The sequence below is a fragment of the Panthera uncia genome (assembly GCF_023721935.1).
Source record: "Panthera uncia isolate 11264 chromosome D3 unlocalized genomic scaffold, Puncia_PCG_1.0 HiC_scaffold_8, whole genome shotgun sequence".
Lineage (NCBI taxonomy): Eukaryota > Metazoa > Chordata > Mammalia > Carnivora > Felidae > Panthera > Panthera uncia.
Genome location: NW_026057586.1, coordinates 53,448,554 through 53,465,765, shown reverse-complemented (window position 1 = coordinate 53,465,765; position 17,212 = coordinate 53,448,554). Strand labels below are relative to the sequence as shown.

General features: G+C 46.2%; 1 protein-coding gene across 1 annotated transcript in view; it reads left to right on the top strand.

The window, feature by feature from the left end:
- DLGAP1 (DLG associated protein 1) overlaps window positions 1–17,212 on the top strand; it is a 933,957-nt gene that overhangs the window by 590,632 nt on the left and 326,113 nt on the right. The window contains exon 4 of the mRNA XM_049619697.1: window positions 14,915–15,944. Within this exon, the coding sequence (XP_049475654.1) occupies window positions 14,988–15,944 (957 nt within the window). The 5' untranslated portion in view covers window positions 14,915–14,987. The remainder of the gene's footprint in view (window positions 1–14,914; window positions 15,945–17,212) is intronic.

The window sequence follows — 17,212 nt, the reverse complement described above, 5'->3', positions numbered from 1 at the left end:
AACTCTGAGCAGATTATTTAACCTACCTGTGCCTTGTTTTCCTCCTCTGGGAAAGGCAGATGAGTGTACTTACGTCATGGGCTGCTATGATGATGGGGTAGGATAATACATATAAAGTCCCGAGGATAGGGTCTGTCACACAGGCGTATCATTTTGCCTAAGGTTTGCTAGAATATACTAACAGGTATAAACTTTAATAAACTACTTCTTTAATAAATAAGCCAGTATTTTTTAATGTTTATATCTTTAATGAGAGAGGAGAGAGAGAGAGAGCGAGCAGGAGCGGGGTAGGGACAGAGAGAGAGGGAATCCCAAGCAGGCTCCACGCTGTAAGCACAGAGCCTGACACAGGGCTCGATCCCATGAACCGCAAGATCATGACCTAAGCCAAAATCAAGAGCCAGACGCTTAACCGACTGAGCCACCCAAGTGCCCCACTAAGCCAGTATTTTTGTATAATTTTCATTGTGTCCGGGTCAGCAAAGGATTTATAGAAGACTGGTTATAAAAGATGTTCTATGTGTCATCACCTGGCAGGTTGCATGATACAGTTACCACCATCTAATACATTATATATCGGTTTGCTGTCTCCCCACACAAGAACTTTTGAGGTGTGTTCATTACTGGATCTCTGATCCCCAGAAGTGTACCTGTCGTGTGGTAAATACTCAATACATATTTGTTGGGGAAAATAAAGGAATATACAAATGTTAGCTCCTTGATAGATAACTGAAAGGTGATTGTCTACATTGGCTCACTTCTATATTGAGGCTAAAAACATTACCCCATTTTATATAAAGGTCTAGGTGGTAGGGAGAAAAGCATATGAGTATCTGAGGCCTTAGGTTTAGCAAGAGTAAAGGTCAACATCTTTGACTTGTACAAAGTTAGAGTTATAAACAAGATCTCAGGGTCACCTATCCATACCTGAGAATGAGCATTCCCAGGGAGCACTCTGCCAGGTTGCTTATTAAATATGTAAGTTGGATAGATCTCCTTGTAGCAAAAAGAGGCGATGTGCTGAATTACGGGAGTATTATCTTTGGGGTTTTTTCCATTTTTTCTCTTAACGGCTAAACTTTTCTTCAAAGTAAAGTCCAAAAGCTGTGGTTTGCAGGGTGGTCCCTGCTGTGCTGCCTCCAGCATCCTGAAGTTTCTTGGAGCTATTGGATAGGGCAGGAAGAACATGCACTTTAAGTCTTAAAGACCCAGGTTCAAGTCCTAGCTTAGCTGCTTACCCATTGCGCTCCTTAGGCAAGTTATTTCATTCCTGTGGACCTCAATTTCTTCACCTGTGGAAAGAGGAAAGATCATGCTATAGTTGCAAGGGTTCCAATGAGTGCATATTGAGTTCCTGACACATAAAAGGCCTGTGATAAAGCAAAGCTTGTATTTCACTGGATTCAAAAATACCACTGAGAGAATTCTACAGCCTACTGAGAACCCTATAGCCCACTACAGAAAGAGAAGTCTTCCCTGGTGACATCAGTTCATCAGCGGCCACGTTCTAACCAAAAGGTCTCCCCATCAGGGCACCTGGGTGGCTCAGTTGGTTAAGTGTCCGACTCTTGGGGTCAGCTCAGGTCACGGTCTCAGGGTTTGTGAGTTTGAGCCCCGTGTTGGGCTCCGCACTGGGCGTGGAGGCTGCTTGGGATTCTCTCTCTCCTTTTCTTTCTGCACCCCTCTAAATAAGTGAATAAGTAAGTAAGTAAGTAAGTAAATAAATAAATAAACTTTAAAAAAATAAAAGTCTCCCTGTCTTCAGAGTTGTGCAGAGAATTTGACCCAGTGTTTTCTTTGCTTCTGTAATCATTGCCATTGCTGCTCAAGAGCCTCTGATAGCTGAGAAGGCTGGAGAAGGACGAACGGGCCACAGGGCAGACAGCAAAGCAGGCTTTCTTCAGCAGGCTTCATTAGGCACCACTAAAATACTTACCGATTAGCATGGTCCCTGAACTGAAGACACACTATTCCTGATATAAACAGTCATTTTATTTCTAAATTACATACATTCATTCCATGGAAATATCATGTTTCCCAAGCGGGAGACTTCCCATTCATGTTTATTTGGCTACCATTCATGGAGTGCATACGGTGTGTCAGGGGCTTTTCCAGGAAATGGTGGGATGAAAATGCGCAAGGGCTTCTGTGCCCCCTACAGTCTTGTAGTCGCTTGGGACAGATATGCATATAACACAATCAATTACAGCAAGCCTTCCCAGGGTCTGGTGGGGGTATGAATAGTGTGCTGTGTGAAAACACACGAGTTGGTTGTTAATTCTGCCTAATGGGTTCAACAAAGGTGGCCCCCCAAAAGTGACAATGGAGCTGGGGAGTGAAGGAAAAGTATGAGTTTGACCCAACAGAGGAAAGGAAGGATGTACATTCTAGGAAGAACCACAGATATAAGAAATACATAATCTAGTCCTCAAAATGTGGCTCTCAGGTCAGCATCAGTATTGCCAGGGAATGTGTTAGAAATACAGATTCTTGGGAACCACCCCAGAATCTCTGAGGATAAGTGCCCAGCGATCTGTGTCTTAGCGAGCCCTCCAGCTGACCCATACGCACACTCAGGTTTGAGAACCATTGTTATAGTCAACGGCTGGTATCACGTAAAAGAAAGAAATGTATTAACAAAGTATTTGAGTTGACATAATACAGAGATACCTGGATAGATAAAGATTTTCCACCCCTACTCCAACTTTTCCACAAAGGGTCGGTTTACAATAGATCATAAAAGGAGACAAACGATATAGCCAAAGAAACGTAATGAAAGTAGAATAAAATTAGAAAAAAAAGTAATGAACCCCTACCATTTTGTCACAAATTTCCCGACAAACTTCCCAGTATTCAAAGCATGCGTGGAAACACATTCATCTTACAAGGACCGCGTTACCTGCAAGATTACTTAGCATTTGTCAAGCACACAACTTTGCTAATGCCGAGACCTAAGAGGGGTTTCCTCCACGGCACCTGATTCAGAAGACACTCTGCTGAGTTCAGTGACCTCCAGGCAATGAAAGCCATTGAAGTATAAATACCTGTTTCTCAAAACCCTCTTCCATGGGCTTAATATCAAAGAGAAGTTCAATGGAAGAAACCCAGACAGAGGCCTAAACATTGAGGCCACGTTTGCAGCTCTCAGACAATCTGACTCACATCTGGATAGCGTCATCAAAGACGAAAGAAAGCAGAGGTAGAAAGCATTAAAAAATCCAGAGGGGACATGGAATAGTCAGGTTTGAACAAAATACACAGTAAGCACTACACATCGTCCTAAGAACCTCATCTTTGAAGGATGTGCTTCTCTGGATTTCCTGAGCCTCCCAGGTCTCAACCTCAACTTTTGTAGCTGTTTTTTTCCAAATTTTTTCCTAGGTACATCACATATGCAACATGTACCACACAATCTAGGGTCTGATTAGATTCTGACTTAGAATACTCTCTGATTGTTTCACGTTTGTGCGGTTTATTTCCTCAACTAGATCACAAATTGGATAAGGCCTCTCACTTCCCCGCTTCCTTTAGCACAAGGAAGATTTTCAGGGGAGGCTGTCTTTGTATCGCCTCTTGAAGGAGGAATAAGAATCGGCTCGGTGAGCAGCGATGACTATTTGAGAGACCTCAAAGCGCAAGGACACTGAAAAGCGTGGCATATGGAGAAGAGTACGTGGAGTCCAGTGCTGCTGGCATAAGGGGTGGGGTGACAGGAGACAAGGGTGTCTAGATCATGAAAATCTCCACTTTGGGTCCTATCCAAAGGTTGAGATTAATATTGTAAAAGTGTAGGAAGTCTGGAAAGAACTTAAAGCTAAAAATGGCATGATCAGATAAGAAAGATCACATTGCAAATCATACCGTTAGGATTATGGAAAGTGCTGTGGGGTGCGAGTGCTCCAGAGGTGGTGGGAGCAAGGTCGTTACGGTTCGGTGGCTAAGGACACGGTGGGTTCAAAAGTTACCAGCTGCATTAGCTCAGACAAGTTGTTTCATCTGCGATAGTCTGTATTCTTATCCAGAGAACAGTCCCCACCACGTACCCTTTGAGGATGAAATGAGATAATGCATTTAAAGTGGTCAGCATGTGGGGCACCTGGGTGGCTCAGTAGGTTGAGCTTCCGACTTCGGCTCAGGTCATGCTCTCACGATCTGTGAGTTCGAGCCCCGCGTCGGGCTCTGTGCTGGCAGCGTGGAGCCTGGAACCTGCTTCAGATTCTGTGTCTCCCTCTCTCTCTGCCCCTCCCCCACTCATGCTCTGTCTCTCTCTCTGTGTCAAAAATAAATAAACATTTAAAAACAAAACAAAAAATAAATAAAAAAAAAAAATGGTCAGTATGTGCCTGGCATATAGGTGCTCAAAACTGTTTATCATTATCGCTGCTAGAGGCACAGGAAACATTCCTTTTTTTATTCACTTAGTATTTGTTGGTCACTGTCTTTCTTTTTCCAAACAAGTCCAGACGAGACATGGTAAAGGGAGTCAAGGGCTTGGAATAGCGGCAGCAGAAGCAAGAGACCCCCAACACCACTCCTGATCCACTTGGGGAATGGAGCAGAGATTGGACACTGGAAATTGGTCATGGCACCAGTCCCACCCTCAGTGACACACAGCCCCGTGTGGAAGAACACAGCATGGTGTCACCACTCTTTGATTTTATATTGTCCAGAATAGACGAGGCAGAAGGATCACAGAGCAAGGGGCCGAGGGTGCTTGCAAAAGAATGTTTGAGGGGATGTGTCTCCTTAGGCCAGCAAGAGAAGAAAGTGAGACCCTGGGGGCTGACCGACCTAGAGAAAAGGGAGCTGCTGAGGAACCGGAGAACAGAAGAAACTGCCCTGAGAGCTATCAGAGAGCAGAAGTGAGGAGAAGAGAATGTGGAAACTCGAGAGATAGAAGTCGTGGGTGGGAGGTGCCCCTGGGTAGTTCAGTCGGTTAAGCCTCCGACTCTTGATTTTTGGCTCCGGTCATGATCTCAAGGTTCGTGGGTTCGAGCCTGGTATGGGGCTCCACCCTAACTGTGGAGGCTGCTTGAAATTCTCTCTCTCTCTTTCTCTCTCTGTCCCTCTCACTGCCTCTCCCCTGCTCACGCTCTAAATAAATAAATAAATAAATAAATATCTTTTTAAAATAAAAGTTGTGGGTGGGAAATAATAAGACTCCTTAATTCTTTTTAGAGTGCCCAGTGTACTGCATGTAAATAATCATTATCTGATAAGTAGATGTTGAATTAAATCCCCATGCACAGATTTGATTTGACTCCATGCCTAATACCTTGAAAGAATATATCATCTGCTGTCTGACAGGTTAACATCCTTATTCGTCAGAACTGATTTTTCTCCAAGGGACAGCGACTGTCATCATGGGTCCTTCTCTGTCACAGCAACTGTGCTTTCAGAAAGTTTAGTGGAGATGGATTTGTCTGTTTAAAATTTAAGATTGGGGCGCCTGGGTGGCTCAGTCGGTTAAGCGTCCGACTTTGGCTCAGGTCATGATCTCGCGGTCCGTGAGTTCGAGCCCCACGTCGGGCTCTGGGCTGATGGCTCAGAGCCTGGAGCCCGTTTCCGATTCTGTGTCTCCCTCTCTCTCTGCCCCTCCCCTGTTCATGCTCTGTCTCTCTCTGTCTCAAAAATAAATAAACATTAAAAAAAAAATTTTTAATTTAAGATTGGGTGCAGAACTCTAGAGGGGACAGAGAGACTGGTTCCAAAACGAAAAACAAATTATGATAATGAATGAAAAGGAAATGATAATTTATGAACATAAATAAATGAAAAATGAAATAATAAATTATGATAATAAATGCTAATTACCGCTAGATAGACGAAGAGTAAGAATAAGGCACTTTAACCGCTACGTGAAAATGGAAGCCGAAGGAGCAGTGTGTGAGCGGGTTCGAGTCTAATTCCCATCCACAGCCGACGTTGCAGGGGTGGGGAAGGCCAGACCACCCGCAGAAAAACACTGGGGACCGCATTGCAAATGGTTAGCGGCAGAGACAGGCCAGCTCACCCGCGGTGTGCTGACCACCTCTCTCTCGTGCGTGCAGGCGCTGATAAAGGTTCTGAAAGAATGAACGTGAACTCCAAATGGGCGTGTGTGGTTCGTTGGAGCCAATACACCCGCAAAGTGGTAAAAGCCATTTCGAGATGCTTCAGCCGATCCCGATGGGGCCGCTTCTGAGACTCCCAGCGGGGCCCGCTGAGCACTCTGGTGGTGCTTCTCGTAAGCTTGCGGTTTCCCTGGCTGGGCCGGAGGGTCTCTGTACTTGGAGAGGTAGGCGTTTCTGGGCCTGCCACGGTTCTGCCACAGACCACTGGGTCCTGGCCACTCCAGGCAGGGAGCCGGGCCGGACTAGGTTCAGAAGGATGCTGGGCCCCTTCTCTGTTTCTTTACCTGGGGCTACATGGAGCCCAGATATGCTTCTCTCTGCCTGTTTCCTCCCCTCCCCTCCTCCCCCCTCCCCTGCTGCCTTTTCTCTGCTGCCCCACAGTTTCAAACAGCCCTCGACTTTGGCTTCCCGTGGTGCCATACTGGCCTTTCCTCTACTTGACTTTGCAGCTAAGCTCACCAGGGTTCAGTGAGTCTAGGAACATTTCCATTTAAATTTCTGGGAGCCAGCATCTGATTAACTCAGCTAAGCCTCTGCATGGATGCCCCGGAGTTGGGTCTTCAAACGCAGTTCAATCAGCTCAGAGGAGGTAGTAATTGCCTTCCCTGTTCCTGGCAAGGACGTCAGCAGCAGAGGCTGTGGGCAGGGGGCGAAAACGGTCCCCAAAGCAGGTGTCAGCTCAACAGCCACCCCAGAAGGGACCACTACAGGTACTTTTGGTGCCTTCGCACTTGGTAGATTTGTAGGGTGAACGTGGTAAGAAAAGCAGCAGCATTTAAAAGAAGGAGATTTATGAGAAAAAAAAAACCACTTTTGATTCAGGTAAAAGAATATATATAGTCTGGCTCTGAAGCAAGTTGTCTAGAATGTGCCAGTACATGTTCACAAGACTATTCAGCTAGTTATGAGAGATGTGGACAAAAATAACCCAGTTTTCATCAGAGGCTATTTCTACTGCTGCTTCTCAAGTTGCATTGTACTGTTTTGATTGTCATTGTTTTTGGATTTTTCCCTTTCTCCATCATGGCTGTCTTTTTTTTATTTTAATATTTATTTATTTTTGGGAGACAGACAGAGTGCAAGCAGGGGAGGGGCAGAGAGAGAGGGAGACACAGAATCTGAAGCAGGCTCCAGGCTCCAAGCTGTCAGACACGGGGCTCAAACCCACGAAGTGTGGGATCATGACCTAGGCTGAAGTCAGATGCCTAACTGACTGAGCCACCCAGGCACCCCAGTCATGGCTGTCTTTATATCCTATTAAACAGTTTTATTATGTCATCATTCCTGTTTCTCCTGCACTAATCAATGGCTTGCATATTTTTCCCGGCATCTTTTTTTAAGAGACACTGATGGTCTTTGCTCTTCTCCGAAAACTCTACAGACGTGTGTTTTACTCCCATGAGATAGGGTGTCCCCACTGTGCCTCCCCAAGAGCTACTGGCCATGGCGGGTGAAAGTAACCACATTCTCTCCCAGGGGACTCCATCTGTAAGTATAGCTGAAGTACCCTCCCCTAGAAACCCAAATGGGAACAATTTCATGGAGAGCACGTCTCCAAGGTCACATAGAGTCAGAACAGGCACCTTCCTACCTGTGTCAATCCCAAACAATGCTGTGAGGTTGTTATCACGTACTAGCTTGGGGCGTCTGTGTGGCTAAGTCAGTTAAGCGTCCGATTTCAGCGCAGGTTGTGATCTCACGGTTTGTGAACCCGAGCCTTGCATCGGGTTCTGTGCTGACAGCTCAGAGCCTGGAGCCTGCTTCAGATTCTGTGTCACTGTCTCTCTCTGCCCCTCCCCGGCTCGTTCTCTCTCTCCCTCTCTCTCTCTCTCTCTCTTTCAAAAATAAATAAAACATTAAATAACAATAATAATAATAATGCACTGCCTCAAAAACCCCCTCCTGTGTTCTATGAGATTTTACTCAACCAGCAATAAATATATACCAATATTAATGGTAACTAACCATTTTCTCAAGAAATATCACCCTCCACCTTTTCATGCTCAAAAGTCGAAGTGAAACTACTTTTTAAAAGCTTTGTATGAAGACAAAGGCCGTTGTAATTGCACTACCTACTGTGACCAAATGGGAGGAGGTTTGACATGTTGCTTTTTTTGTTTTGTATTGTTTTTTGTACAATATCATGTCTTTTGAAAGGGAAATGCTCAAAAGGCATTTATTTGGAGACGCAGACTGGCTGAAGGAGGTATTCACAAACAAAATCCAATTGCAGATGATTGGGATAGCAATTAGCATTAATGGAAAAGCCAGAACACATTCTGCTTCTCTGGCTTAGCACAAAATGCCGAAGCATTGTACTCTGAGTGATACAACTGGTGTATCTCCAACCATGCTTACTCAAAGGTGCTCTCACGGCATTCGTATGGTTTTAAGTATAGAACGCATGCAAATCTTCAAGCAGGCAAGTCTGAAAAATTGAGAGAAGGGCATTCAGTTGTTTTGTGCAGCTACAATTTCAGGTCAGAGAGTATCTGAAAAGTGGGCCTTTGGGGCAATGTTCACTCACCCTCACACCTCTCTGTTCGGTTTTCTGTTTACTTTTACCCCAAAATGGCATGGCTTTGTTTCTCAGTAGTACCTTAGTGAGAACCATTCCCTTACTTTCTTTTTTAAACAACTGTTTATTTAAAATCTTAAGCCCATTGAGCATTCATAACGTTCTTCCTTCTCAAACCCCACAGAATTGGGATTTATTATTAACAGAATAAAAAAAATGCTGTTAAACAGCTGCGTCCGTATCGCATAGGATTTTGCTCTGCGCGCAAAAGAGTGCCCTGCGTGTTTAGACTGTGGAGGAGACGCAGGCGTGCAAGCGAGGAGGTCTGCGGTGGGTGGCACTGCCCCAGCGGGCCACCTTCTCACCCTCCTTGGAGGTGCCCTTTCCTCCTTCTCAGCCTCCTCCTGAACTGCCCCAGCAAGAACAAACTGCTTCTTTTAGGTTTTTCTTGCCTCTCTCCACCCTAAATAGCCTCGAGCCCCAGCCAGGGAAATCTTTAGCACGTGGCTGGCCATGTCACTGCTCGGTTTAAGATGCTCTCGTGGAATACCACCACCTGTAAAGTCAAGTCCTGGGTACGAGGATTGCTTACAAAAGCTCCTCGGCACTTGGCCTTGACTGCCCATCCCAGTTAGAGATAGGTTAGATGCCAGTGTCAGAAAATTAAATAACAGTGGCGGAGACAAAGATAGAGATGCAGAGCGGGGCTGCAATGGCACTCCACTGTGGCCAGGCCCTTGATCTTGTGGTGCTCCCACAGCAACTTACGCCTCCCGGCCTGTCGGCAGGCCGGCCGAGGAAGGGGTAAAGAAGGGTATGCCTTTGGCTTTAGAGACATTTTCCAGAAACTGCACGTTCCGCCGTTTCCAATTATACTCCAATAGCCAGAATTAGTCACCTCTGCACACTTAGGGAGACTGGGAGACATAGTCATTATTCTGCGACTACTTTATACTCTTCCATAAGGGAATCCTTTCTTTCTCTTCTGTTGAAGGCTACAGCCTGGCATGGGCAGGTCACATGGAGGAAAGCCAAAAAGGCCACTTGACCCTGAAAACATTTGTGGAGATTTCTTCAGTCCTGATGTCTCCCCAGACAAGAACACAGTGTTCCCTATTCTCCTGGGCAGGGTCCCCAGCATTGCTCTTCCTAAAGTGAGTCATGATGGCCTGGCTATCAGTCTTCCCCGAGTGAGAGAATAGAAGCCCTTAACTTGGTTCTTCTTTTTCCTTTTTAAAATTTTTTTTTCATCTTATTTATTTGAGAGAGAGACAGAGCAAGTGGGAGAGAGGGACAGAGGGAGGAAGAGAGAGAGAATCTCAAGTAGTCTCTGACATGGGGCTCAATCCCATGACCCTGGGATCATGACCTGAGCTGAAATCAAGAGTCAGACGCTCCACCGAGTGAGCCACTCGGGTGCCCCGAGTTCTTCTATCTGCATGTAAAGAAAAATCAAGAACAGCAGCTCTAAATAAAGACACGCACAGAAATCAAAATGAAATAGGGACTTGCCAACTTTGCAAGACTGTTTTCCCCCTGTCAGCATCTTCTAATACGTGGTTTGTTTGTTTTTCCCTCGGGCCTAATAAATTACCTACCTTGAGAATTTCCTTTCCGGAGCCGGATCGTTCTTGCTTCAGTCATCATCGGTGCAGCAGTGCTTCTGCTCCAGGTGTGGGAACTCTGTGAAACTCTGTGAAAACCGGGCGCCTCTCACGCTCAGAGCTCATCTCACGGTGGCCGATATAGTCAAGAAATTCTCCAAGTCAAAAATCAGGACATCCAGTCTGACAGTCAAATCAAACCTAGGAGGACAACAAAACACAATTTTGAAGTCACACTGAACAAAAATAATATATGAGAGATGATCACTGTAGTCATAGAAACCCTCACGGAGGCATATTGACCTACACTCCCCACCCTCGCTCCAAAAGAGAAGGCATGGAAGGCAATATTCCTTTCTATTTTGAGAAATCTTTTATGGCCACTTAAAATCTAATTCGGGGCCTAGCAGCTTCCTTTTCCAAGAATACAGAAGATAATAAGAATGGTTATTCCTCTTTTTTCATGGCTAGGTCATGTCTCTCTGAGCACATCATAAGCCTTTTGGCCATTAGGGATTTGCTGTGTGCACTTAGTTGCCTGCGCATGAGGGATGCTCAGTTAATTCTTCCCAGTTACACTGCAGGATGGAGCGAGCATTGTCCATGGATGCCACTTATAAACCTTAATAGGTGAGGGGAAGAAAGAAGTGGCAGAAGGAAGTGTGTGGAAAGGGAGTTTAAGAGCAAGGAAAAGGAAGAACGAGAGAAGGAAGAGCAGGTGCCCCCAGCAATTGCTGAACCATTGAGGGCTTTAGATCATCTGTCTCCACTCCCCCGCAAGTCACCAAATGTGTTGCTTTACTTTATTTTTTTTTTAAGATGAAATTAATGGTCACATTGGTTTCCATACAATACCCAGTGCTCATCCCAGCAGGTGCCCTCCTCAATGCCCATCACCCACCCTGCCCTCCCTCCCACCCCCCATCAACCCTCAGATTGTTCTCAGTTTTTAAGGGTCTCTTATGGTTTGGCTCCCTCCCTCCCTAACTTTTTTTTCCTTCCCCTCCCCCATGGTCTTCTGTTAAGTTTCTCAGGATCCACATAGGAGTGAAAACATATGGTATCTGTCTTTCTCTGTATGACTTATTTCACTTAGCCTAACACTCTCCAGTTCCACCCACGTTGCCACAAAGGGCCAGATTTCATTCTTTCTCAGTGCCATGTAGTATTCCATTGTGTATATAAACCACAATTTCTTTATCCGTTCATCAGTCGATGGACACTTAGGCTCTTTCCATAATTTGGCTATTGTTGAGAGTGCTGCTATAAACATTGGGGTACAAGTGCCCCTATGCATCAGCACTCCTGTATCCCTTGGGTAAATCCCTAGCAGTGGTTGCTTTACTTTATAATCACAAATTGATCAATCGTCCTTTTTAAATGACAGGAGAATAGAAGAGAATGTAAGATTCTCTATCAAAAAATAAAACAGATATTTTTCTATATTTAATCTGTGCCAGGGTGTGAAGTTGTTTATTTGGCCTTGACCAGAAAGATAGATTGAGCACTTAGAAATGTTTATGATTGCTTATTGCCATTTTTTCATGGCCTGATTTGCCCATATCACAGAGAAAGGGGATTAAGATCTCAGTATCCTTTTACAAATATTAAGAAGGAGGAAAGCTAACTTACTTATCCTTGATGCAATTTATTACCCTCTGAGAAAATGTAAGTGTTTGACTCTATCCTGAAAATAACTCACTTCCATTTTAGTAAAAATCATGCTGTGTATGTTGAATTTACAAATATTATCATTGGTTACATCATTTAATTCTTCATTAATGGTTTTGCAAAATCTCTTCATTCCCTCTGCCTGTCCTCCGGTAACATCATCTTATGTAAAATGCTGTGGGCATATTAAAAATAACAAAATATTGAATAAGAATTCAAATAATTCTGTTCATTTTAGAGTAAATGTATATAATTTATGTTTTCAGCTCTTGCCAGTTTCACATTTTACTTAGCAGAAAGTATCTACCCAAGACCAGCCTGCTTCAGAAGGAAATTCTGAGGCATCATTTCATTATTATTTTATATACTGAGATTCTATTATGTGTAATCATAAGACTTTTTATGTGACTATAACCCTCCTGGGCTGTTATTTTTGTTTTTTTAGTCTTTAAGTTCATATTTAAAAGGCAAAAATGTCTTCAACAGGACCTGTTTTGTAGAGAGAGACTCCCTCATGCAATGGATTTTTCCATCCAAATTAGTCAGTACCGCTGTTTTGCCAAAAACACGTATTTAACCCTCTTAAATCCCTCTTTGCCACAACCTGATCATAGGATCATAACGTCATACAAAGCAGCCCAAAGTATCTTATGCAGCAATCTCCTTCACTAGTCTCTCTTCAGTGGACAAGTTTTGATTTCCAGGCTCTTCCTGACACACAAGTATCATGGGTCCTTCTTTCCTTTTTGTCTCTTCAGGTGTCAGTTTCTTTCTGTCCTTCAGACAGACTGTCTTCTGTCTAGGCATCCTGTAATCGGCAGGGCTGGGCAGGCCCCTCAGCTTTGCCTTCACAGCAGGTAGAATTTCCAGAGGTGGGGTGTTCTCTGCTGGGCTGTGGAGGGTCAACAGTCAAAGGCTCACAGCGGCAGAAGACATATTCACCTGCCTGCCTCCTCCCAAACTCTGAAACCACCGGTCCCCAGAATGCCCATGAGATGGGCCCTTCCCTGAGCGTGACCCTTCCCTTGCCACAAGTCATATTTCCACTCAGTACACATGACTCGAATCACAGTCTGGGCCACACCGAGAAATTTTGCACTGATGCATTGATGCAGTAATTCATCGAATAAATATTTTGCTGAGTTCCCACGATCAGCCAGGTATTTGCTGGATACTGGATGGGTAAAACATAGTCCCTACCCTCAAGGAGCTTATAATTTAGTAGGCTAACCCATTTTAAAAGACTCTGGTGATTAAAACCCTCCATCAGTTTTGCTAAGCCATTTATGAAGGAAGTGAGAGATGAGGAGAGAAAAGGGGAGGCATAGACCCTGGATAGAGATTTTCAACATTGTCGGGAGCTCCCACATACCAGACAGCCCGTGGGATAGACAAGACCATACCTGTCAAAAGTGTGCATTTTTCTTCATTAGACCATGTGTGTGTGTTTTATTTTGTTGTGGATGTTTTTAACTTAAACCATTTATCTCTCCCTGTCTGAATATCTGAAATGACATTAGTGATATTTTGGATCGTCATGCTGGCTTCTCAGGACAAGTCTTATTATGACAAGTTTTGTACTATAAGAAGCTTAAAAACAAACAAACAAACAAACAAAATAGGCTGTTAATAGGAATTCAGTCAACTACCAAAGAAGTTGGAGCCCAGAGAAAATACTCTGCCCTGTGGAACAGCAGGGCTGACCCTCGGGCCCAGGTCCTTCGTGTCCTTGGGAACATTTCTAGGGCCTTTCCCTTGGCCATCTCACTATCACTTGTGAACATTTAACCAGAAACCTTTAAACCAGGAAAAGGCGATGCCATGATATTCAAACTAGCCAATTCAAGCTTATCCTTCAACTGCTCTCTGTTTGTTAATGGGAAGCTCTTGATCCCTCTAATGACAGAAATACAGGGGCACGGGCGCCCAGGTGGCTTAGTCAGTTAAGCGCCCGACTCTTGATTTCAGCTCAGGTCATGATCTCACGGTTTGTGGGATCGAGCCCTACGTCGAGCTCTGTGCTAACAGTATGGAGCCTGCTTGGGATTCTCTCTCTCTCTTTCTCTCTCCGCCCCTCCCCTGCTCACTCTCTCTCTATCCCAAAATAAATAAACACCAAAAAAAAATTGTTTTTAATACAAAGGCAGATTTTCCTCTACAGCTCTGATTTATTTGTCACCATTACTGTTTTCCATTCTAATTACTGTGGTGTTTGGGTTTGGGGGGGGGGGGCACAGGCGGTATTTGTGAGCTGTGATTGTTACTACAGAACTCTAACCAGAAAGCACGTGACAGAAGATCGAAAGATATGCCCCCAAGTTATAAGGGGCCGGTGGCTTCTCTTATTTTTTTTTCCGCCCACATTTATCTTACTTACATTAATGGAGCGCTTCCTGTGTGTTTACAGAGCCGGCTTGGGGCTAGGTAGGGGGCTAGAAAGGTGACTGAGAGGTAAGCAGGCCTGCGAGGAAGGAACTAAAGTAGCAGGTGAATGCGTGAGACAAACGATTGCATAGGAGCTGAGAGAGTGGCGTTATAGATGCCATGGAAACACAGAGGGGAACTAATTCTCTCTGCAAGGGGTATCAGCAAAGGCTTCCCAGAGAAACTGAGCCCTTCGGGTGTTCACGCTTCACAATTAACAGACAGTTAAGACGAAACCCAGAGAAGCCAAGGAAAGATATCTCCAGTTACTGGAATCCTGGAGGGAGGGGGGGTGCTTTCCAATAATTTTAAAACCATTTAGCATTTTCATAGGTTCCTTTTCCGGGTTTACTAGCTTTCACCGCCCCCCCCCCCCCACCTCCGGGTCCCTGACTGCAGTTGGCTCTCCCTGCCCTACACCGATGCTCGAGCCTTTCCAACAAGGCATTAAAGCGGCTTTCAAGGACAGCGATGAGTTCTTCTGCCAGAAAACCAACCCAGTAGCAGGGCGCTCAAAAGAGCCGCATCTCCTCACCGACCCAAGCGTTAACCCTTTGCCCTCTCTTGTTCTTCCTTGCCCCCAGGTCTCTGCGCAAGACGGGGTGTGGAACCTAACCACGGGGTGTCCATGACCCCCGAGGCTGCCGCCCATCAGCAATGAAAGGGTTATCGGGCAGCCGCAGCCACCACCACGGGGTCACCTGCGACGCGGCCTGCGACTCGCTGTCGCACCACTCGGACCGCAAGCCCTACCTGCTGAGCCCGCTGGAGCACCACCCGGCCGACCACCCCTACTACACTCAGCGGAACTCCTTCCAGGCCGAGTGCGTGGGCCCGTTCAGCGACCCGCTGGCCAGCAGCACCTTCCCGCGCAGGCACTACACCTCGCAGCAGGAGCTGAAGGACGAGTGCGCCCTGGTGCCCCGCACGCTGGCCGCCAAGGCCAACCGCATCCCCGCCAACCTCCTGGACCAATTTGAGAGGCAGCTGCCGCTCAGCCGGGATGGCTACCACACGCTGCAGTACAAGCGCACGGCCGTGGAGCACCGCAGCGACAGCCCCGGCCGCATCCGCCACCTGGTCCACTCGGTCCAGAAGCTCTTCACCAAGTCGCACTCCCTGGAGGGGCCGTCCAAGGGCAGCGTCAACGGGGGCAAAGCCAGCCCCGACGAGGCGCAGACGGGGAGGTACGGCAAGCGCAGCAAGAGCAAGGAGCGGCGCGCCGACCCCAAGGCCCGCGCCAACGCCTCCCCGGGCTGGTGGAGCTCCGACGACAACCTGGACGGCGACGTGTGCATCTACCACGCGCCCTCGGGAGTGATGACCATGGGCAGGTGCCCCGACCGCTCGGCCTCGCAGTACTTCATGGAGGCCTACAACACCATCAGCGAGCAGGCGGTCAAGGCCTCCCGGAGTAACAACGACGTCAAGTGCTCCACCTGTGCCAACCTGCCCGTCAACCTGGACGCGCCGCTCCTGAAGAAGAGCGCCTGGTCCTCCACCCTGACCGTGAGCCGCGCCAGGGAGGTGTACCAGAAAGCGTCGGTTAACATGGACCAGGCCATGGTGAAGTCAGAGTCCTGTCAGCAAGAGCGCTCCTGCCAGTACCTTCAGGTACCATTTATGTCGAGTGATGGGTGCTTAGAAATTGTACCGGCTGATTGTGTGGTGTTTTCTCCTGGGTCCTAGTCTTGTCTGCATGAGCCTGAGCAAATTGTGAGGCATTTCTCTGGCCAACTGCTCCTCTCAGGAAACAAAACTGCCACCGACTTCATCCAGTTATCTTGAGATAGAAAACCGCTCTAGAAAAGCACGCCTGCAGAAAGGCGCGGAGTTATTAATGATTCGGGTTCCTCTTTTGTCTCAGAGAACATGGGATAGGGAGCAGAGGAAGGGGGAGTCTACCCAGAATTTTAAAATAAATCCACCTTTTTACAAAAGTCGACAATGATCTTTTAAATTCTGGAAAGAGTTTAATAGGATCTATCGAGAGGTTTGTGTTGGGTTGGTTTTTTTTTTTTTTTTTTGGTTTTTTTTTTTTTATTATTATTGTTAAATTCTGCCTTAAGCTATTGGGGAATCTTGATCTGTATCTTCACCATCACAATTGTTAGCACCACCGCCAACACTAACCACACTCCCACCCCCGGAGCACAGGGAATCGGGATAATGCCCTGGGTGCTGAGGAGGTAGAGATAGAGCCAGTTTGGGGACCTGACAAGTGCACCTGCAGAGACCTGGGACAACAGAGAAGAAAAGGAAAAGCGGGGGGAAAGCATCCACACAATAAAATGCAATTAGTGTCAGCGTGTGAATCCCACACACGTACAGATCCAAGGCAACCCGCTCCTTTTCTTCTTTCCTACTACCCTTCCATTCACGGAATCTACATGGAGTCTTTATCTCTCCCCCGCCCCCACCCCTCTATCTAGTATTGTCATTTTTCCCAAGATATAACCCTCCCTAAGAAGGACACTCTGATTTTTCCTTTTTCCCAAGATATAACCCTCCCTAAGAAGGACCCTCTGATTTTTCCTTTTCACGGTGTCTTTTTTTTTCCTCTCTCGTCTCCTGGGATGCCCATCTTTTTAAAAAACTTTTTCCTGGACTGCAAAGGCAGGACATAATCAGTTCCCACTCTCATCTGAAGAAGAAATGCAAGAAAAACAGTCTTCCACTGAGAAATTCAACTTTTTGCTCTCTGAATTCCTCCTTGCAAACCTGGCTGCCTTGAGAATGCCTCTACCAAGCCCTGTGAATATGCCAGGCTGGCAGTCACTGGGCAAGGACATCCCAGCGTTCAGAAGCCACCAACGTGTGGGTGTTTTCACAAAGAGCACACAATCACGTGGTCAGTTTCTCCCACTGAAAGTAAATGAGGT